The 24662-nt window shown below is 35.8% G+C and overlaps 1 protein-coding gene across 1 annotated transcript in view; it reads right to left on the minus strand.

Annotated features, from left to right (window-relative positions):
• The window catches only part of LOC138149809 (lipase member I-like), a 68415-nt gene that overhangs the window by 23682 nt on the left and 20071 nt on the right, over positions 1-24662 (minus strand). The window contains exons 2-6 of the mRNA XM_069073060.1: positions 16581-16966; positions 9573-9681; positions 7425-7526; positions 6319-6408; positions 2681-2848 (exon numbers count right to left, since the gene is read on the minus strand). Of these exons, the coding sequence (XP_068929161.1) occupies positions 2681-2848; positions 6319-6408; positions 7425-7526; positions 9573-9681; positions 16581-16966 (855 nt within the window). The remainder of the gene's footprint in view (positions 1-2680; positions 2849-6318; positions 6409-7424; positions 7527-9572; positions 9682-16580; positions 16967-24662) is intronic.

Here is a 24662-nt window from a genome sequence, read left to right on the forward strand (position 1 = left end):
ATTTCTTCTCCTTTACACCGGGAGATGGAACTTCAAGGTTGTGAGGATGTGAACTAGTATCGACAGGAGCAGAGCACACATAATTCACTATGTGAGAGATAAAGAAACTGACCATTAAACATTGTAGGGACACGCTGTCTTGGTTGTTCATATGCAAAACAAAAATTCACAGAACTCTTACTTTGAAGAAATCTAATATTCTGAGAAAATAGTCAGCAAATGATAGGGCTTGCTTGCTGAATTTGACATCACTCTTTTGCATCAGGAGAAGAATAGCTGCTTCTCTACCCAAGTAGCAATAATTGTAGCAACAAAAAAAAATTTAAATAATCTAAGCAGAAAAGGAATGGAAGAAAATAACACTTTTGAAGTGCCTACATGCCAGGCACTATGTTAAATATTTTACATTTGATCCTCATGACAACCCAGTGACCATTTTAGAATTGAGGAAAGTGAGGCAGACAGAGGTTAAGTAACTTGTTTGGTCATGAAGTCAGTAGGTAGCTGAGGTCACATTTGAACTCAGTCCTACTGATTCCAGACTCAGGCATTCTAACCACTCTTCCAACTACATCAGATCGACTCTTTTCATGGGTGAATCTATTCACACAAGTATTATAGAAATGATACATGTACCATTTGACTCCAGAAACCCTGTCTCCTTCCAAATATATTTTAGTATTTCTAAAGACATGTTTTTACAGGCATATGTGTGCATATTCACAACATATACAGACACACAATCCATATGCCTGTATTTGTATTTGTATATGCATTATCAAGATACCAAAACATTTGAGCATTCAGCTGAACCAGCGCCATGGCCTCCTTGTTTATTGGCTCAACTCATGACTTCTCACTCAGACCATTATGATAGGTTCCTAATTGTTATCCCCAATTTTATTTTCTGCTTCTGCGAGTCATCCTTCATGTAGCTCCCCAAATACTGAGGTCCAGGCATGTCTATGCCTGTCTCTAGTAGAAACACTGCGTTTCTCCATCTTTCATTTAAAGGCCTTACACTATGGCTACTGTCTAAATTTTCAGACTTATTTCATGTTACTCTTATTCTTTCACTTCCATTCAAACCACATTTGACTACTAAACATTCCCTGAAATGGTCTGTAACCTTTTTCCTGTGGATTTACACAAACTGTTGCCCATAACTGTCCAGGTTTCAAGTTTCCTGTAAGAGATGCCTGTCCTCTTGGATACACAGAGTTCTGAACATATCTGTACTATGGAGTGGTGCTGAAGGCTCTGGCCAGAAGAAACTCACAAAACCAGAGAGTCATGAGTGGGACAAAAGTGACCCTATGGACAGGGTTCCCGAGTAAGAATCATTCCACCAACCCTTTTCCACCCCTATTTCAGGCCCCTCTATAGATATATTTTCATTCACCTAGAACATAATGATATGGAAACATAGACCAGAAAGACAACCCTTACCCTCTTGCCCCATACCACATCTTCCACTCGAAGATATGATACGACGCCCTGGGGTTTGGGTAGAGGTAGGAACTGGGCCTGAGGTCGAGGATACAGAAAGTGCTAACTTCTAATCAGCACTACCAACCTACACTGTTGAAATACATATGGAGCTGTAGACCTTCCTGAATAGCCACAGCTACAGCAGATAGGTAAGTTTTTTACTCCTGAAATGTAGTCATCACAACACCTTGGAAGAGTGAAGAAACTCAGATTCAGCAGGTGCCAGCTTATGGCTGCTGTTTGGTTGTATATTAATTGTTTTGTTCCCTTTGAGACTCTTCATAAATCATAATGACAAAAAGGGCAGAGGAAGTTACAATGTCATTATACTTCTTAACCATAGAGAACTCTAAAAATATAAACGAAAGTGTAAGCTAAAAGTTATGTAACAGCTTGAAGATCCTGTTTCCTCACCTGTAAAACGAGGGAGTAGAAATAGATGACCTCTAACATCCTTTCAGGATGTTATGTTATATGTCTATGCGTGTATGTTTTTAACCTACCTTCCAGAAATGCTTCAGTTGTCAACGGTGGTATTTTACCAAAATTTTGTAAGAACTCATAAAAAGTATGAATTGCTTTAATCAAATTCTATTCTGAAAGCAAATGAAAAAATTAACCATTGATCGAATTTTCTCTCTGCCCTTTCTTCCTCAGAAGCTTCGATCTGTTACACTAAGGTTCTCTAAACTACAAGAATACCAGAATTTGCTGTCAGATTTCCATATTTCAGTGGAAAAATATCTGCCAACAAAAAATGATTTAGTGAAAGTAAATATTACAATATCACTTTACACCCAATTACAACCAAGTTAGTTGTATTAATCCTTCCAAATGGGGATCACCACTAAAACTTCAATCTAAGAATGAGGAAGAAAAGAATAGGGACAGACAGTTAAATGGCTCATTTTATTATCTACAGTATTTGAAGAGATAAAAGAGTCTCATGGAGAGGAAATTTAAAAAGTTAATTTCTCATAAAATAGCTCGAACCTTTTGCCAAGTCTGGAATTTACCTCTTAGATTTCAGAGCTTCAGGGCTCAGAATATAATCATGTAAATGATCTTGGGAATATTTGTTACATGATATTTACCAGTTAAAGCCTGAATACATCTGCATTTTTATGAAATTATTGTCACAAATGAACTATTATCACAAAGTACAATATTTGTGTGGAATGATGCTTACCTAGTTTGGGACATGGCTTTGGTTTAAACTCTTCACAAATGGTACATTTACCATTCCTATAATCTTTGTGTGTAGAGCAAGGATATGCAGTTAAATCACATTTTGTTTCCAAGGATGTCATGAACAAATGAACAGCTCTTTGGTGATCACATTTAATAAATGAAACTCCTGAATGGAAAGAAAAGTAGTGAAATGAATATTTATTTAAATTAAGATGTTAATTCTGAATTGTATGCCTCATAAATAATCGAATGCTGGTTGCTTTTGAGATCATAATATTTTGAGCAATGAAAGAAATATCATTAAAAAAGAAATCTACCTGCAAAATACAATATTCACAATTAGCACTGGAAACATTTACATGGCAAATGTGTTCCATTTTACAAGTGTTTATAGATACATTTAAGCTTTTTTGTAACTAAAAACAATGCTATCAGAGTAGTATAACCATTATGCTAGAATTCATCTACATTTGAGTGTGTATATAGGCTTTTATAAATGTACTTGTAACTTAATTTTACCATCTATAGAATTGTTTCTAGGCATAAATGTATTTGTGGTGTGGGAAAACATGAACATGTCTCAATAACTCTTTCCCTTTTCCCAAATTAGGCCTCATCACAGGTAATTGGCATTTGTCCAGTCCATGATAATATAATGAGACTATGATGAGCTATTTTTCCCTCTCTACCCCCTACCACAGCCATAGTAGCCAACTGCTATCTGTTTGATCAATATCATAGATTTAAAAATGGATCTCAGAGGTCATCTAATTCTAAACCTCTCATTTTATAAATGGTGAAACTAAAGCTTAGAAAGGTTAAGTGACTTTCTTATGGTTTCATATCTGTGAGAAAATACTAAAGTAAGGATTTGAACTCATAGCCTCTAACTTGAAATTCTCTACTCTTTCCTCTATTCCCACCACAATGGATCTGGAGTGTAGTGAGAATGTAACAGGGAATAATACATTTTGGTAATGAGAGTATTGAATGTGAGTATGACTCCACACGTGAACAGGACAAAGCAGTCATTGTTATGGCTGGGCAGGACATTTTCATTCAGTTCAATAAACATTTAACTAGTACTAGTTATTGAGTCCAGAATAATGTACAATATTAAATATTTATATGTTAGTTGGTCATGAATTCACAAATGAATTTATACTAATATTATGATGATGATAGTGGACACATTCTAATATTAAGCTTAGTTCATTCTGATGATAAACTTGTTAGTTCAATAAATATTTATTAAGTACTAAGTGCTTATTAAATATTTATTAAGTGTGTGTAGAGCATTATGCTATTTGGGTAGTACAAATTCAAATCTCATACCATTTTAAAGATTCTCACAAACTACCTCTAATAGTTTGAGGTTTCTCATGAAATCATTTATTATATTATTAAAAATTAATTATCAAACTTTCTACTATAGTGCAGAGTGTCAAGTAAAGCAAAGTCTATTTGGGATTTTATACAAAATATCTAAAAGTAACATATATTATGGAAGAACTCCATTATAATATTTTGATTTCCCACTGAACTACAGTGAAGACCACAAAGAGACCATTATAGTGATGTCAGAAGTCAGACGGTAAGGGACTAAGAAAAGAAAGCAAAGATGTGGAGCTCCCTACTGTGGATAGCCTTTTCAAGGAGTTTAGATGCAAAAGGCAGAAAAGATAAAAGGGCGACAAGCAAGGACGGAAGGATCGAGCAAAGGATTTTTGAGGATAGGGACCCATGAGCATATTCGTAGGCCAATAGACAGGGGGGATATGGAAAATGAATGATAGACTGGGAATAGGAATGGGATTGCTTGAGCAGAGAGAGATTAGCTTTGTTAAGGTGTAAAGCCCCCTCACCCTTTGAGACAGACATAATGGCAGAAGACATATGTGTGACACAGGATGAGGAAGAGAGAAGGAATTCATAGCAAACGGCTTCCATACTTTCTGTAAAATATGAGGTAAAGTTCTCAGATCAGAGGGCAGGGTAGGGGAAAGCCACAAGAAATTTGAAGAGGGATGAAAAGGTTTGAAAGAGTCATGGTGGAGACTGGGGCAGTAGAGCAGCTAAGTGGCAATATGGATAGAGCCCCGGGCCTGGAGTCAGTGAAATCCAAGTTCAGATCCAGACTCAATCACTTACTAGTTGTGCGACCCCGAGTAAGTCATTTAACCCCTTTTGCCTCAGTTTCTTCATCTGTAAGATGAAATTGTAAAAGGAGATAACAAATTACTCCTATATCTTTGCCACGAGAACCCCAAATGGGGTCATGAAGAGTCAGAAACAATAACCGAAATGACTTAGCAACAAGAGAAGTATAGTAGGATTTCCAGGCAGCAGTAAAGGCCCAGTTGACATTGTGAAATATACATTTGTAGTGGATCCAAACAATATAGTGAGGTGATTTTCCCCACCTTTGTTCAGCTGGAGGAATGAAGGAAATGAATGGCGGGAGTCAGTCAAGGGTGAGGCTAAACAAAGCAGATTTGGTGAAATGATAAGAGGACTAGGGACTCAATACCAGAACACAGTGTAGAATGGAATTGGTTCACCAAAGGATCAATACAGGAAAAAGAGGAGAGAGTGGTTAGTGCAGGAAAGATGTCCTGGGAGAAAGCTGAGGAGTCAAGGGATTTGAGGTTATAGTGTGGATGAAGAGGAGGATTTGGTAAGCGAAGGCAGAGGGAGAGGTGGAAAGTCAATAGATTATAGTCAGTTAAGGAGATTTCAAAATTCCAGAAGATGGAGGTGTTGCCTTTGTGAGTAATGCCAGGATCAGGGTATGAGCATCTTTGTACGTAGCTGATATGGGATCAAAGAGTAGCTCATGGGAAATGAGTAGGATGAGGAATTGAGTAGGTAGGAAGTTTGAGGGAAAACTTGATAAATATGCTCAAGTCCCTTAGTTCTAGGGCAGGAGTTGGGCTCACAGTTTTTCTTTCCTGCCCAACTCAGTGAGGCAGACAACAGCTACCAGGATTTTGATTGGTTGTCAGAGATGAAGGGCATGAATCTCAAAGGAGAGGTTGCTGAGTGACAGAGTTAGGGAGAGAACTTGAAAGTGGCGATAGGAAGCAAAAAATATTTCAGCTTCTCCACCTTGATTTGTGATCCAAGAAAAATGAGTGAAGTTACTTCTATGACTAGAAAGAGCAGCCAGAGAACCTGGGTCATCAGGATTAAGCCAGGTTTCAATAACCACTGAAAAGGGAAAGAACAGGAGGGAAAAGATTAAGGATGAAATAGTTTGTTGCCTTTGAAACAGGTATTCCGCAGGGCATATTGGAAGGGCATGGGGGTGTTTTGCTGGAATTTGTGAGTGGGAGTTTTAAGGGGGATGAGACTAAGGAACCTGGTAATAGGGAATCAGGAATAAGATTTTAATGATTACCTATAGGGATTTAGAACCCCTGAGATGTGAAGGGCATTACCAGGTATGAGAATGTTCATCATTAAGTATAATGCATCAGCCTGCACACGAATGTAGCATGTGATAGAAGGCATACTGTCAGTTAGAGAGATGGGAGGCTCTGTTTTTCTGAAAATTTGAACAAAATGACATCTACTAGTTTAAACTATTAAGTTCTCTTTGTATTTTAACATTATACTTCTAATCTAATGATTTACCTGAAAATATTGATTTTGGGCAGCCAGGTTGAGTTTTTCCTCCATTTGGATAAAAATCTATATGTCCCAAAGGTTGTTTGATTCCAAGAGCTAAAGAAAAAGCACTGTCACAAAAGTTAAAGAAAAAAACAGACATACCATATACAGAAAAATTTGATACATTTAAAAGTATGAAAGAGATATAAGAAAATAAAAAAATTCAAGGCCCTACATACCTTCAATTGGATAAAAAGGATACTTTTATGGCATGCATAATTAAGGATTAGCCACCAAATTTCTCAATTCTTCATTTAATTTTCATTGCAATATAAATATAATATATTGCTAAAGCAATATTTATTTCCAATCAGGGTTCAAGGTAATGCTAGCACATTAACAGTCTTCAGAGGGGACCTGACCAATCCTTATGACTTTGACTTTTTCTCAGGGACAGTTTTACCTAAAGTTCACAGAATCACAGGAATCCCTTATACCATATACCCAGTTAAGTCATTTAACCTTTATTTGAAGAGATCCAGTGAGGGGAAGCCCTCTTTCTCCCTGTGGATTCAACCAAATTCTAAATCTGCCTTTCTGAAACATCTACTCATGTTTTTCTAATTCTGCCTGTTAGGGAGAAGTCTAATCCCTCCTCCACATGACAGCCTTTGAATACAGTAAAATAATTCTCTTGTGGCCTTTAAGTCTTTTCTTCAGAGTAATACCTTGTTTCTTTAACTGATGTTTGTATGGTATGATCTTTATGCCCTTCACTCTTTATCATCCTTTTCTGAAGACTGTTCAGACTATTAATGACCTTCCTAAAATGTGATATCGAGAACTGTACAAAATATCCTGATGTGGGCTGAGCAAGGCAAGAATATAGAAGTTTTATAAACTCCCTTATTGTTACCCACCCTTTGTCAATCCTAATAAAAATCTTTGCTTTAAGCTAAACATTTCGTAGTGTTATAAAATAAGCATATTTAATTTATATAGAATAACAGAATTGTGTCCACTCAATCTAGTCAAGGTATATAGCCCACCTTCCACTTTTCTGCATTTTGAGTCTCTACTTTTGCTTTCATTTCTATAGGAAAAGCAACAATTGAATAATTTACTATTACCATTGCTGTCAGAATGGATGACATCAACAAATCGTGCATCAGTATGATCTAATCTCTTATGTGGTGGTTTCCCAGAAAAAAATGGACCTGCAGGATCCAGACCTGAAATTCAAAAAGAAAATTTTCATTGTGGCAATCAATTGTAATTACAGAGCAAATCAAAACATATACCTGAACTATTTGTTATTGTTCAGTTGGGATTTTATTAATGCAGGGAGCTTGACATGTGTGCAATCACTAAACACTGGTGAAGGTCCACAACTCATCTCCAATATATAAATGTAGAGAGTTGCCTCATGGACTGAGAGGTTTAGGGATTTGCTCTAGGTTTTGCAAGCCAGTAGGTGTCAGAATTAGGACTAAAACTTGTCATCCTAATTCCAGAATGATCCCTCTGTTTCCTAAGATAAATTATACTCTCATAGCCATATATTTTTAAAATTTGGATAGATACTAAGAAATTGCTCCAAAGGTAAAGAAATAAATTGATAATTTAATTCTTTGATAAATATTTGTTTCCAGTTCTTTCAGTATTTCATGTTTAAAAACACATAACATATAATTGTCTAGGAAAATGTTTAATTTTTAAAAATTTATTTGGGGATGAACAAATTAATCATATCTGTTTTCTTGAAAAATTTATTATACACACATGTACATATATATACTTCAAAGGAGTAGTCACAAAATCTCAGAACTTGAAGATAACTTTAAAGACCATCTAGTCCAACCATACACACATGTACATATATATACTTCAAAGGAGTAGTCACAAAATCTCAGAACTTGAAGATAACTTTAAAGACCATCTAGTCCAACCTTAACAAGAACCTAACCCTATAAAACTTATCCAAAAAAATGTCTTCTTAGATTAGGGCATATATGGACATCAACAATCTTATTCTATAGGAAGACCTTGAACCATGGCTCCATTTAGGTGTAACTTCTTACGTCTCTTACTTCCATTCGTACTGAAAATATTGGTATCAGTCTAAATATAAGCATTTCTTAAGCAGCTACTTAATGTTCCCAAAAGTATACTAGTCAATGGAGATATAAGAACAAAATGAAAATAGTTTTTGCTCTGAAAGAGCTTATATTTTTATTGTGGGAGACAGCATGTAAACATAAATAAAATATAGATTATATATGAAATGAATACAAAATTGGGGGCACCAGAATCTAGAGAAGTCAGGAAAGGCCTCGTATGGTTATTCTAGGAGCTGTTCCTTTATTGTTGCCAAAGATCTCACATAAAAATAACACTATTAAATGTTTTCTGACTCTGAATTATGATTCTTAGCACTGTCTTTCCACCTTTCATGTCTCTGTTTCTTTCATTCCAAAAGTAAAAGGAGGGCATACAGGAATAATGGCTATTTTATACTTTTAATCTGTTTCATGGGTCACCATGCCAGGCTTGCCCTCAGTTGATTGCCGGGTTTGTAACAGCTTACATTTACATAGTTCTAAGCCTTTCCAGTTTCCTAGAACCTGGCTAAGCTTTTGCTCTACTGACACACTTGTGAACTATGGTAACCTCCAAATAATGATAAAAGATCAGAGAGGGATTTGGTGCTGGCTAATATACAGCTTCAGGCAACTATCTAATAGTCTACTCTTCTAGAGAAGTTGTTATTGTTTTCAGTGTGATCTCTACACCAATCAAATAGTAGGTCCTTGCTGTAATGTTATATTAATGCCAACGATATCATAGATCCTATAAGTATTCAAGAAATATACTAATGACTATGAATACCTTCTTTATGTTTTGTTAATTTCATTGCTAATACTTCTTGTATCTGAGAAAATTAATTTATTAAAAAGGTCTAAATCAAATTCTTTATTGTTCTAATAATAACAGCCTATCATTTACACATGGAGCTTTACAATTATATCACCCCTCTTCTATTTTTGATGTCACTATATTTGTTTGAAGAGCTAACTTTGAAAATAGAAAATAAACATAATTGAGACTTGGACAATATTTAATTTTTAATCCTAACAGGAAAGTGGTTGGGGCATTAAACTCTTTTAATTATACATTGAACTCTTTTAATTACCTATGTTTAATGATGCCTCTTATGAACACTACGATGCTAATGAATAAAAGTGGGCTATATTATGAATTCCATTTAAACCTCTTACCTGTAATTCTTCCTAGTTGACCACTAAACATTTGTCCAACAAATCCACTAATATGAGCCCCCAGGCTCACTCCTATAAAGTGAAAAGAATCAAGAGAAACTCCAAATGTCTGAAATTAGAAGAAAAAAGAAACATTGTTAAGGTTCTTATAAATAAGGATTTGTAAATAAATATTATGGTTCCCTGAATATCTCAAGCTCCAAGAAGTTATAAATTCTATGTTCAATTACAGTTATAAAAAGACATCAGAATGGGGCACCAACTGGTGGAATAGAAGGAGCATTCCGAGTGAACTTTCCCAACATTTTTCTCAAAACTACTTTTGAATAATGTGGTGGATCCGATTTGAGAACCCCATAGCCGACAAAAGATCAAAGTGAGACTTTTTTTCCAGCCCAAGACCACTTAAGGGGTTGAAAGAAGACATATGTGATACTGGGGAGAGTGCTGACCTGGAGTCCACGTGTGAGCAATACCATCAGTGGGTCTTGCAGGCAGCTGAAACAATAGGGGTAGAAGCTTCAGGATTTCTCTGCCCAGAGACAGGAAGTGGATTGGGAAAGTGAACAGAAAACATCAACAGGGGAGCCTTGTATCATCACTGGGCATAGGACAGGGTGCTGTCTGGCAACTCTATTGCCAATTATTCTGTTCCAAGTTGTTTTTTCAGGTCTGAGAAGAGCTCGTCACAATGGACCAGGGGTCCTGGTCCCAGGGCAGAGAGGTGTGCTAGTATTCACAGTTGCAAGGGGTGAGGGGTCCATCATGGGTAAGGACTAGAGGGCAGACCAGCATAGCAGAGACTACACCACACCCCCCGTCATACCACCTTGGAAGTACTGAAAACCTTAGACTCCAGCACTAGTGTGAAGACAAAAGCAAAACAAACAAAAACAAACGAACCATAAAGCTTGGAACAGTACTTCCCAGGTGAACAGAATGCAACTTTAAAATAAAGTTCAAAGTCAAGAAATAGGCTGGAAAAATGAGCAAAACCCAAAATGAGAACCTGACCTAGAAAGCTACTGTGACAGGGAACATCAAGACACAAACTCAGAAGAAGACAATGACATGAAAACATTGAAAAACGTGAGACCTCAAAGAAAACAAAACAAAAGAAAACATTGAACTAATAAAAGTAGGATCTGGATTTTTTGAGGAAAAAAGATTAATCCATTGGTCAATTTGATTTAAGAAAATAGAGAAGATGATCAAATTATGGTATGAAAAATGAAAAGAATAAATACACCACCAAATGAAGAAGATATTATGGAAATTATTAGGAGCTATCTTGCCCAATAATATACCAATAAAACTGACAATCTGAGTGAAACTCATAAACATTTACAAAAATATCCACTGCTTAGATGAACAGAAGAGGGAATAGAATACTTAAATAACCCTATCTTACAAAAAGAAATAAAATATATAAGCGAACTCCACAAGGGAAAAAAGCTCTGAATCTGATGGATTTATAAGTGAATTCCATCAAATATTTTAAAAGCAATTATTTCCAATACAATATAAACTATTTGAAAAAAATAAGTAAAACAGTACATACAAATTCCTTCTATAACACAAATATGATTTTGATACCATAGCAATCAAATTTCCAAAGAATTACTTTTCAAAGCTAGAAAAAATAGTAGCAAACACTCAAGAATATAAAGGGAATCAACGAGAAAAAAGTGAAGGAGGCATAGTGGCAGCAGATTTCAAACTACATTAGAAAGCAATAATCATCAAAAATCATCTGATACTATCTAAGAAAGAGAGTCGTGAATCAAGAGAATATGGTAGGTACCCAACATATAGTAGTAAATGCACATAGTAATTTAGTATTTGATAAACACAAAGATTCAAGTTTCAGGGGAAAGAACTCAGCATTTGACCAAAAAAAAATCTGGGAAATCTGCAATGCAATCAGGCAGAAACTAAGCAGAGAACAAGACCTCACACTATATACTACCATAAAGATAAAATAGATTTAGACATAAAGGGTGATATCATAAGCAATTTAGGCAAGCATAGAAAAATCTACTTGTCAGATCTAGTATGAGGGAAGAATTTGTGTCCAAAGAAGAGATAGTGAAGATTGTAGGAAATAAAATGGATAATCTTGATTACATGAAATTCAAAAGTTTTTGCACAAACAAAATCAGTTCAGTCAAAATGAAAAGAAAGTTGGGACTGGGAAAATATTTTTTCCAGCAAGTCTCTATGATCAAGGCCTCATTTCTCAAGCATAGAGGGAACTGAATCAGTTTTTTTTAAAAAGTCATTTACCAATTGAAAAATGGTCAAAAAATATGAATGGGACAATTTAAGAAGAACTGAAAAGTCTCAATAGTCTTATGATAAAATGCTTTAAATCTCTAATAAAGAAATTCAAATTAAACTAACCAAATTGTGAGGTACCAATATTGGATTGGCTAACATGATAGAGAAGAGAAATTACAAATGCTGGAGGTGATGTGGAAAATAGTTATGTTAATGTAATATTGGTGAAATTAACTGGTTCGACCATTCTCCAGAATAATTTGGAACTATACGCAAAGGAATATAAAACTGTGCACACACTTTGGCCCAACAGTACCACTACTAAGTCTGTATTCCAAAGAGATTGAAGAAAATGGAAAAAAATCTATATGTACAAAATATTTATGGCAGTTCTTTTTGTGGTGGCAAAATAATGGAAATTATGGGTAATAACTGAACAAGTTGTAGCAAATGATTTTATGGAATACTATGATGCCATAAGAAATGATGAAGGGGGACAGTTTCAGAAAAAATGTGGGAAGACCTAGATGGACTAATGCAACATGAAGTGAGCAGAACCATGATGGCATACATGACAGCATCAATGATAAACAGGGAGAGATTTAGCTTAGATAAATACAATGATCCAAGAAAATGCCAAAGGACCCATTATGATATATACTATCCAGCTGCAGAAAGAGAGCTAATGAACTCTGAGTGCAGATTGAAGTATACTTTTTTTTACTTTATTTTTCTTGCTCTTTTTTTGTAGCAAGGTTAATATGGAAATGTGTTTTGCATTAGTTCACGTATATAAATCATATTGCTTGCCGTCTCAACCAGTGGGAGAGAGCCTTGGGGGAAGGAGAAAATTTAGAACTCAATACTTTAAAAAATGGATGCTTAAAGTAATTGTTAATTTAAATTTATTAAATTTTTTTTATAAAATATAAGAAAGATAAAGATTTTAGACATCATTTTAAAACTACTGCCTTTCCTTAAATTTTTAAAAATAACTTGTACCCAAATTATCTTCTCTTTTCACTTACTTGTGTTATCATCTCCACATGACTGTCAACAGTTTTTGCTTTTATTCTAATGTAAAAAAACAAACAGCAAAAACAACATTATACATTCATATTCACAGATTTTTAAAAATAATTTTAAAAAATATCATCTTAAATGAGCATCCAAGACAAACAAAAAAATGTGCTTATTTTTAGGCTTCTTGTAGTTAGCTGTATAACACAAGGATATATGCCAAATTGAGCTGTCGTAAAAATCTGGAAGGGATCCAAATTTATTGGGAGATACAAAATGAGATATGTTGTTGAGTTGTTTCCCAGTCTCATGACCCCATTTGGGGTTTGCTTGGCAAAGACATTGAAGTGGTTTGCCATTTGTTTCTCCTAGTCATTTTTCAGATGAGAAACTCAGGCAAACTGGGGTAAGTGACTTACTCAGAGTCACACATCTAGTAAGTATCTGAAGCCAGATTTGAATTCATGAAGATGAAACTTTCTGATTCCAAGTTCAGTGCTCTATGTACTGTACCACATATTTGAGAACAGTCATGTAAATAAGCCACAAAACTCTAGTGGAAAGCAATAATATTAGCACTATTACTGGCAGAGTTAAAGTGCACATTATTCCCGTTAAAAAGAAACTTTTTTTCTTTTTTTATGGCATGTGTTTTGTAAAGGGGGTAATATATAAAAGTAAAATATGTGAGGAACTTAAAAAACAAAGAAAATCAATCTTTTATTTGTAATAAGGCAAAGAAAGAAGGAATCCTAATTTGTTTAGCTTCATACCTATTCCCATGTTTCTATTCTCAATCTTAACCTCATGATTTTATATTAACAATACATCAGCTAATATTTGGTTAAATCTGACAAGTTTGCTAGTATTGTTGTTATGGGACAAACTAATCAGGAATTACCATTTTATCTCCACAGGGCACTGTCTGGTTACCCCTTTTAAGATAGTATCAGCTTGGGGCCGCTAGGTGGCAAAGTGAATGGAGCACTGGCCCTGGAGTCAGGAGGACCTAAGTTCAAATGTGGCCTGAGACACTTGACACAATTATTAGCCATGTGACCTTGGGCAAGTCACTCAACCCCAACTGCCCTCCAAAAAGCAAAACAAATTTTTAAAAAAAAAATAAAATGACATCAGATTATTTTTAAAATTGAATTTTCCCATTTATACAAGGGAGGGAGTAGAATCATAGGATCCTAAATTTAGAGTCAGAAAGGACCTTAATGTCCTTTTGTCCAAAAATCCTACTTTGAAGATGCAGAAACTGAGTGCCAGTGAGATTAAATGATCTGCACAAGATCATGCAGACAGTAAGTGGGAGGTCTTCAATATGAATTCAGGTCCAATAACTCCAAATTTAGTGCTCTTTCTGCTGCACCACATGGCTGGCATCCATCTATATTAGAATACAAAAGCCTCTGACACTGAAGAACTCATATGTCTTGTCAGGGGCTCTGCTTGTCTCATACCTTGTAACACAGATCCGTCTCCTCTAAAACCTTTATTTCTTGAATATCACACAGTTCCTCACACCCAATGGTCTTCAGCTGCTTGAGTGAACTTCCCATATAATTTTGGGTACATAGAGAGCTCTGTCAATGGAACAGAGTGGGGGGGGGTGTCCCAATGATCCAAAGGAATTAGCCCCAGTGGATGATAAAGGAGGTTGGCGTGGAGAGTAGACAGTAAGAGAGAAAGCATTCTGTAGTTATAATAATGGTCCTAGAAGGACTGGGTCAAGAGCTTAATGAAGATGAAACTAAAGTGTGGATATTAGACATCAGCAATTAGGAGCTCAGTTTCTGATTTTTAAGCATCATCCACTCAAGGCAGAGGAGTGGTTCATGGACTTATAAAGGCACAATCAAAAAGAGCTAATCAGGGTAGGGATAGGCTGTGGTAAGTAAATGTTGCCTGTGGTACTGGTGTCTACATCCCAGAGGCCCTGTTGGAAAATATGCTGAATGTCACAGAGATTAGGACTATAAGGGAAAAGAATGGAAGTAGAAATGAAGAAGCTTTCGGCTTACCCTAATATTACATGCCATGGTAGGTGTGACTTCTTCCATTAGAAACATCCAAAGATGCATAGATTTTTTTTCCCATTGCAGGAGAAATTTATACAGAAACCCAGTGAATTACTGGGACAATAGACAATGATGGTATGGCACCATGTAGGTAACACAGAACCCCTCCTAGTGGCAGAGATGCATATGACAGGGGAATTCAAAGAATTGTTTTGCAAAGTCAGTTAAATCAGTTAGAAGCCACAGACGTAGTAGTTATGCTAACTGTTTGTGCACATATAACCCCATAAAGCTGATTTCCCATTGCAACTGCTTCTCTAAGTCTGCAAGAAAGACCATGAAATTTCTAAAACTAGCAGGCTTTTTAGATTGGATCTATAACCAAATTACTTTGGGAACAATTAGATCTCACTTTCTGCACAGAACTCTACCCAACTGGCATCAAGACAGTGGTAAAATTTAAGTTCAATAACAGGCCAGCCTCAGTAACCCCATGGGTACATATGGATTCTGAAGATGGCAGGAGTAAAATTGGGTATGAGACCTTGATTTCATGCTGTATCACATAGAAGGGGTCAGGAACTCCCTCAGTAACTGAAATAACAACTCACCAATGGAAGAAGTGGGTGGGCAGGGGTAAGAAGGGCAGAGGGGTAACTGGATGCCCCATGGCAGGGAGGCCCTATGTAGTGAGGGAAGTTTCAGGATGAAGTATCAGCAGAGGCATCATTTTGAGGTACAGAAAATCAGGAGGAGGGTTTGAAAGGGAATAAAGTTTGACTAGTTTGAAGCCCTTGATCAGGTTCTAAATCCCTACATGGAGACTCCTATGTCATCTGTGAAAGTTTGTATGGACCAAGTTTCCATGAGGAAGGAAATCAATTTTTTTTCTCCCCATCTCCCCCTTTTTGCTTGTTAGTTGAGGAATATGTATATGCGTTATTTGGCACATACCAAGCAAGTAGTAATCTTGGTAAACTTTTTAAAATGATTCCTTTCTACTGAATCTGGAAAACTTTGTATTTGGGGATATGTCATTTCTGGCTGTATATGTGGGATTAAGGTTATGGGACTCCATCTGTGAGATCATGCTACCTTGACTGTTTCGAGACTCCTCTAATGAGAGGGGAAACCAAGGGAAAGGACAATGTTTATACCTCTCCAGAGACCCCAGTGACTATTCTGGACTGGGGATGTGGGTAATGGGTTAAAATGCACCCCTCCTGTATGATGGCAATGGAAAATTTTGCAAAGTAAAGGGAGTGTGATGGGGATGGTGTAGCCCTGTATAACCTAGGATAATGTTACCTGGAGGACTGGAACATGGATGGACATTCTGTTTTTCCATATCACATGTTTGGAAGCAGCTTATTACTTTGTTATGTGGGCAGAAATGTCTCCATCTTTAAAACTGACTGAACGAGCACCGTCAGGCTCTTCCTGCTCTAAACACAGATTTGTTTTCCTCCATCCCTGGGACCCAATTCATATATTGTGCTTTTAGGGAGACTGAGTCTTTCAGTCTGTCATGTAAAAGCAGTGTATTCATCTCCAGACCTTTTAGGTACACAAAACTTACCTGTAATCATAATGACTTCATTGACATATATGCATATATGTATATTTACAAATACTAGTATATTTTGTAATGTATCTCATGTATTCCACATGTTAAACTTACCAACATTTTATCAATATTTTCCTTTAAAAACATGGCAACTTTTCTGGTGTTTTGAACAGCTCTTTGATAAATCAAAGTTGTAGCACCCCATTTCCAGTCCACTACTATTACATTCACATCTTCTTTTTTCAACAAACGTTTCAGAAAGGTGGAAAGCCAGCTTGGGGTTGAGCCTGTTGGTCTGTATCCATGAATAATCCAGACAGTTTTCTTAGATATGTTGAAATTAGTATTGAGCGTATAATTCTGTCCAAATACAGGTTCCCCACAATTACTGAGTGGTTTTGTATACATTATCATTGTTGATTTTAGTCTTGGCTTAAACAAGTCAATGAAAGCATCTCTTAAACTCAGATCACTGAATTGAAGGCATCCTTTTTTGTTATCTGCAATACAAAACATTGAAATCAAGCAGAAAGTAGACTGAAATGACCTTTAATCATAATTGCCCTTCATGAGTTTATAAACTTAAAAACAGGCTCTTAGTGAAAAATACAAGTAATCATTCATTTTGATGGCCTTCTTTAGTATAAGCCACAGATTTAATAAATTTTAATCTTTGAGGATTCTCAATAATTTGTATTCTTTTGCTCATAACAAACTGAAAGTAGCACAGATAATATATAAATTTAGATTGTTCTTAGTTTTCAAATAGGTACTTATTTCTTTTCCAAGCATTGTGTTAATAAAGACTGGATCAAAGAAAATGTTTACCACACATAATAAAGAATATAAAAAGCACTAATACTCCAGCCTGTAGATAGGAAAATGTTTCCCTCTGGTGAAGCATGTTTAAATGAGGGTCCAGTATAGTGCTCTAGACTTACAGCACCATCCCGAGGTTCAGACCTCCATATTCAAGTAAAGAAAAACTTAAGAAAGAGTTCTGTTAAGATATCTAAGCAAAAAGATTTATACAAACCAAAGTGCCCATTATTCTAGATTAGTTTTAAATTAAGTAAAAGAAAAACAGCAAATGAATAAAGGGAAATGAATAAATCCATAGGCTCTCCATGAGGAAATCTCCACAGCAAAGACTGTAGAAATGAGTACACAAGGAATAGTTTCTAATATAATTAGTAAGAATTATGTGGTGAAAGAATGCCAGGAGAAACTTATCTAAGAAGAAAATATTTCCAGAAGAACTAAAATAATGTTCCAGAAAAGACAATGAAAAGACAAAAGAACCCTAGAATTGGTTTAAAATTTTAATAAAATTTGCAGAAGAAATTGAAGTGTGAAATTAGAACTCAATAAAAACTGAAAAGGAGCACTGATGTGTTAGAAAAAAAGATAAAAATTAAACAACTGAGATAAAATTGAGCACATTAAAATGTGAATATATAACATTAAAAATGAATTGACATGAAAAAATTAGAGCAAAATCTAACAATTGTCAAATTAGAAGAATGTATGTGATGTCTGTACTTTAAAAAAAGTTGACCTGGAAGTTAATGAATATCAGATAACTGACAAATCATTGGGTTTCCAGAAAAACACGAATATCATGTTTCAGGAAGTCATAAAAGAAATTCTTGGAAGTGCTAAACCAGAGGATTAAGTAGAGATGATTACAATCCACAAAATGCCAGCAGAAAGGAGTTTCAGGTTTAACTTACCCAGAAATCAGTTTTCCAAGCTTTAGAGCTGCTATGTCAAAGAAAACAAATTTGAAACTTGCTAGGAAAAGCTAGATAACATAATAAACTCCAGGTGTAATTCTCAGGAATATTAATCATAATTGTGAAAAGGATTTTTAAAAATTGGAATATAGAGGGGATAGAGCCAAGATGGGAGAGAAAAGTCAGGAACTTACCTATTACTCCCAATTTCTTCTCCAAACAACTTTAAATAATGTTTCAAAATGAATTCTGAGGTGGCAGAGCCCACAAAATGATGAGCTGAAAAAATTTTCCAGCCCAAGACAACTTAGAAGGTCAGCAGGAAAGGTCTACCAAACTCAGGTGAGAGTGGAGCACAGTCTAGCCCAGGCTGTGCCAGTACAGGCTGTGACACAGGAAAGCAGAAGTAGACCTTCAGAGTGACTGAATCAGCAGAGGCAGCAGCTGCTTCCAAAGCTCTCAGCCCATAGATGGTAAGAGGTTGGATAACTGGTGAGAAGGAGATTGCAAGGGTCCATTTGCTGGCACTGGCTGCAGGACTCCGTTATATTGCCTATAGTTAGATCCAGGTCACAGTCCTGGGTCACACTCCCAGGGTGAGTAGCACACCAAAATTTGACATTGCATGGAAGCAGGGACCCTGGTCCCATTTCCAGGGAGGAAAAGAGCGCTTGTGGCTGCTCACAGACCAGAGCACAGGACGGGAGAGAACTAAACACCTTGCCTTATATCATATACCACCTTGGAAGAACTAAAAGCTTACAGAACTCCCAAAGTCACTTTGAAAACAGCTGCACAAAAAACTTAAAGCCTGGGACAGTGCCCTCTCCACCCCAGGAGCACAGCCAAAATTTAATATAAGGACAGAAGTCAAGAAATAGTCTGGGAAAATGATGAAATGACAACAAAAATATCTTGACAATGGAAAGTTACTCTGATGACAGGGAAGATCAAAACACAAACTCTGAAGAAACAAAGTCAAAACTGTTACATTCAAAGCCTCAAAAAAATGTGAATTAGCCTCAGACTAAAAAAAAATCCTGGATAAGATAAAAAAGGGCTTAAAAATTAAATAAGAGAGGTAGAGGAAAAATTTGGGGAAAATTATAGCAATGCAAGAAAACCATGAAAAAAGAATCATCGGCTTGGTAAAGGAGACACAAATAATACTGAAGAAAATGACACCTTCAAAAACATAATAGGCCAGAATATAATAGCCAAATCCCAGAGCTCCCAGGTCAAGAAGAAAATATTGCAAGTAGCCAGGAAGAAACAATTCAAACATTGTGGAATACAGGATAACACAGGATTTAGCAGCTTCTAGATTAAAGGACCAGAGGTCTTACAATATGATATTCTGGAGACCAAAGGATTTAGTATTACAACCCCAAATCAACTAAAGAGCAAAAACTGAGTTTAATCCTTCAGGGAGAAAAATGGATATTTGATGAAATGGAAGACTTTCAAACATTTGTGATGAAAAGAACTGAGTTGATCAGAAAATTTCATTTTCAAATATAAGATTCAAGCAAAGTATAAAAAGGTAAACAGGAAAAAGAAATCATAACGAATTCAGTGAAGTTAAACTGTTTACATTCCTACATGGGAAGATGAAACTTGTAACTTCAAAGTACTTTATTATTATTAGGGCAGTTGGAATGAATACGTATAGACAAAGGGCATTGGTGTGAGTTGAATATGGTGGGATGATATAAAAAAAAGAAAGGGTGAGAAAGTTGGATGTGCTGGGAGAAGGGGAATGGAGAGGAAGAATTGGGGGAAATTATCTCACATAAAAAAGGCATGGATGATATTTTACAGCAGAGGTAAAGATGGAGGAGGTAGGCAGAAGCACTTGAACCTTACTCTCATTGGAATTGGCTCAAAGACAGAATAACATACACACTCAGTAGGGTATAGAAATCTATCTTACCCTACAGGAAAGTAGAAGGGGAAGAGGACAAGAGATGGCAGGAACTAATAGAAAAGAGAACAGATTAGCGAAGGCAGTACTCAGAAGCAAAACATTTCTAAAGATAGACAAGATGAAAGGAGAGAGTAGTAAACAGGAGAGGAAATAGGATGGAGGGAAATACAAAGTTAGTAATCATCTCTGTGAAAAAATTATGGCAAATATCTCTGATGAAGGTCTCATGTCTCAAATATATAGAAAACTGAATCAGATTTATAAAAGTAAGAGCCATTCCCCAGTTGATAAATGGTCAAAAGATATGAACAGGCAGCTTTCAGACAAAGTAATCAAAACTATCTCTAGTCATATAAAATTGCTCTCCATCACTATTGCTTAGAAAAATGCGAATTAAAGTAAGTCTGCAGTACCACTCCTCACCTATCAGATTGACTAATAGGACAGAAAAGGAAAATGACAAATGTTGGAGGGGATGTGAGGAAATCAGGCCACTAAAGCACTGAAACAAAGAGAGGTATTAACCCTGAAGGGAGAGAAAAAAAATTAATCATAAGAAGACTTTACTATACCTAATTATATCACAACAAAGCTGAAAATATAATTGGAATAGATGAATAGGTATGAAATACATAAAATATCCAGATTAACAATAAATGGAACTAGAGAATATAAATAATCCATTCTCAGAAGGAGAAATCAAAGAACATGAATAAACTCTCAAAGAAAATAAAATTTTCTCATTCATATGGATTTGAAAATGCATTTTGTCAAACATGGAAGGAATAACTTCTATGCTATAATTCTTTTTCAAAGTCAATTTTATTTTCAGTTCCAAATTCTCTCCCATCTCATTCCCTTTCCCTTAACCATTAAGAAGGCATGAAAAAGAAAGTGTTGCAAATATGTATAGTCACACAGAACACAATTTTAAGTTGCTTATGTTCAAAATAAAGAAAGAGAAGAAAAATATGCTTCAATCGGTATCTGAGTCAATCAGTTGTCTATATGGCAGTGAACAGCATGTTTCCTCATGAGGTCCGGGAATAGTGGTTGGTCATTTTCTGATCTTTACAATACTGCTAAGACAAAAATCGTTCTTCTGGTTCTGTTCACTTTACTCTGTAGCAGTTCATAGAAATCTTCCCAGGTTTTGGTGAACCGTCCTTTCTTCTGGCACGATAAATTAGTGTTTATTATATTGCCCACGCGGGGCAGCTAGGTGGCACAATGGATGCAGCATTAGCCCTGGAGGCAGGAAGACCTGAATTAAAGTCACTTAACCCTGTTTGCATCAGTTTCCTCATGTATACAATGAGTTGGAAAAGGAAATGGCCAATGATTCCAGTATCTTTGCCAAGAAAACTTCAAATAGGCTCATGGAAAGTCAGTCATGACTAGAAATGACTGAATGACAACATGATAGTATTTCATCACATTCAAATATCAAAACCCGTTCAGCCATTACCCAAATGATGGTTATTCCCTTAATTTCCAGCACAAAAAAAAGTGGTTATAAAGATTTTTGTATATTTGGATCCTTTTTCTTTTCTTTGATCTCTTAGAGATATAGATGTATTAGTGATGTCACTGGATAAAAGGGAACATGCAATTTAACAGATATTTGAGCATGGTTTGAAGTTGTTTTCCAGAATGGCTGAACTCCATAGCTCCTTACAATATTGCATCAATATACTGGATTTCCTATATCCTCTCCAGTATTTGCCATTTTATTTTTTTGCCATCTTAGTCAATTGGAAGGTTATAAGGTCATACTTCATCAGAGTTGTTTTAATTTACATTTCTCTAATTATTAGTGATTTAGGGCATTTTTCACATAGCATTTTTTTTTTACCTTAGATTTCTTCTTTGGAAAACTGCCTATTCATATTTGAGGATTTACCAATTAGGGAGTGGCTCTTTTTCTTGTAAATATTACTCCATTCCCTATTATCTCCAATTATTTAAATCTGTCTTTATCTGTGTAAAAAGAATTTTGTAATTATGTTCATATAGTTGTTGCATGTGTGTTGGCAGGTCACTAATTTGTTTATCTTTACTTTGATTTTCAGGATTTCTATTTTGATGTTTAATTAGGGGCTTTTAATTTATTGATTTTCTAATTGTTTTAGTTGTATTTCAATTTGGTGATCTGGTCTTTCTCTATTAACAAAAACATTTGCAATTGTAAACTTTTCCCTAAACTGCATTCTACAACTTTTGGCATGTTGTTTCATCATCATTGTTTTTATGCCCTAATACATGTTCAATTTTTTGAAGGTTTTTGAAGTTAGAATTAGGTATATTTCTTTCTCATTCATACACACACACACACACACACACACACACACACACACATACAGTTCCACAGAATATTATCAAAAGGTCTACCATATCTAATTTTTCTAAAACTCTATTTAGGGCCCTCACTTCTATTTGGCTTATTTTTTGTTTGTTTGTTTGATTGGTCTAGGGTTCAGATTGCTAAATCAAAATTCCTTACCATTATACTTTTACTATTTCTTCCTGCAATTTATACATTTCCCTTAAGAATTTAGAAGCTATGCCTTTGGGCATATATGTGTTTAGTATGGATATTAATTCATTGTCTGTGGTATACTTCGGCAACATATAGTTTTCCTGTTTATGTTTTTTCATTAGTTGCATTTTTATTTTTGCTTTGTCTGAGATAATATTTGATACTCCTACTTTTTTTTACTTGAGCTGAATTATAATAGATTCAATTCTAGCCCCTTCATTTAGCTCTATGTGTATTTTTCTGTTTCAAGCATGTTTCTTATAAGCAACATATTGTTAGATTCTAGTGTCTAATCCATTCTTCTATCCTCTTCTATTTTGTGGGTGAGTTCATTCAATTTACATTAACATTTATGATTGGGAACTGTGTATTTTCCTTTATCATATTCTTTTATACTTCTATTCCTTCCTTTCCCCCTGCCTTTTTTTTTTTTTAAGAATAACTAATCCTGACTGAAAAAACAAACAAGCAACCAAACAAAAACCCAACTGCTACCAGTGTAGTTGAATAACCTTGTTTTTGAAAATCAAACTTGGGGAAATCTGGTTCAAATGGATACTAATCCAATGCAGTAGGCATCTTGATGAGAGAAGTTTATACTGAGAATTCTTGAGGTATTTTAGGCTAAAAGTCCTGGCAATAGCCCAACGGAGGGAGAAATAAAAGTTACAGAGTGAAAAAGGTTATGTCAGAAATAAACTTTTCCCTTTCCATCAGGCAAGTCAGACTGCCATTGAAGTCACTGAGCTTCAGTCTGGCTTTATAGCCCAGAACCTAGGAACTCTGAGGTTAGCATTTAACTTAGATTTAAGTTCCTCAAATTTGTCAGATTGGGACTGACCCAGTGCAACCAGATGCCTCCACATCTCCTGTAAAGCTTGAGCTTGAACATCCCCTTCCATTTGAACTATAATTTTTTACCTTTACATTTCCTTCACCACACATCTATGCTAGCAGTAGTTGGCTACCAGGGAAAGACTAAAGGGGTCAAAACTGCCTACAAATGGCAAACATAGTCACAAAAGGCCCCTGGCTCTGAAAGTAGAAAAACACTATTGCCCAGGTAAGGCATTTACCTCAAACATAAATTGACACAGGTTATTAGGATCAATGAAGATTAGAACTAAGGTGAAAGCTACCCTGAGTTGGTCAAAGGTGACTTAGACTATCTGGAAATGTATATTCTTGCTAGGCTGGTGTTTCAAAGCTCTGGAGGTGACAAGATTCTAGGGCTTCTGAAGGAAAGAGTATGGATTATCTAGCAAATTTTTGTTTATGACACAAGTCCTATCTCATGTCTAGGAAAAGCCAAGGTATCTATGTTGCTATATAAAGCTGACTTACTAAAACAATTCTGCCACCCAGGCATTTTAACCTTACATACCTTATGCCATTCCAATAGTCACCTTTCAAATAAATCACACCCTGCTCTGTCTTCACTTCCGTGTCCATTTATGTGATAGCAGTAAAAGTCAAGTGTGCATTTTGTGGGTGATATTGTAGCAATAACTTCCCACAACAAGCTTGTTTTCCATAACCTGCTGAATAGCAAGCTCTTAATAGAAAACTAGACACTTGACTAGTTGGGGTATAGAATATGCAATTTGGCCACCAGATGATACTAGTATCTGGGGCTACCATGCATATAGTTTCTTGCATTTTCCTAAGAGCTTTAATGTCCTCATTATTTAACAATAGGTTCACTTAGAGGAATTTAAATGACCACTACCCCCTTTCACCTCTCTGAGCACTCTTGGGCTTCTGCAGCACCAGATTCATTATGAAACTAGGAGTATGGGGGAGGGGAAAGAAAATAAAAGTGAAAATGAAGTATCACTTAGAAACCTGAGAATTATTAGAAATCTCAACTTAGTTTTCAACCCCAACCCTTCTGTGATAGTAACAATATCTACTAGGATCCACTACCACCGTCACCACCACCATCACCACACACACACACACACACACACACACACACACACACACACACACAC

Source organism: Petaurus breviceps, unplaced genomic scaffold (assembly GCF_028583685.1).
Source record: "Petaurus breviceps papuanus isolate PSGF00001 unplaced genomic scaffold, PetGlider_PUasm1.0 90849, whole genome shotgun sequence".
In the NCBI taxonomy this organism is placed as follows: Eukaryota; Metazoa; Chordata; class Mammalia; order Diprotodontia; family Petauridae; genus Petaurus; species Petaurus breviceps.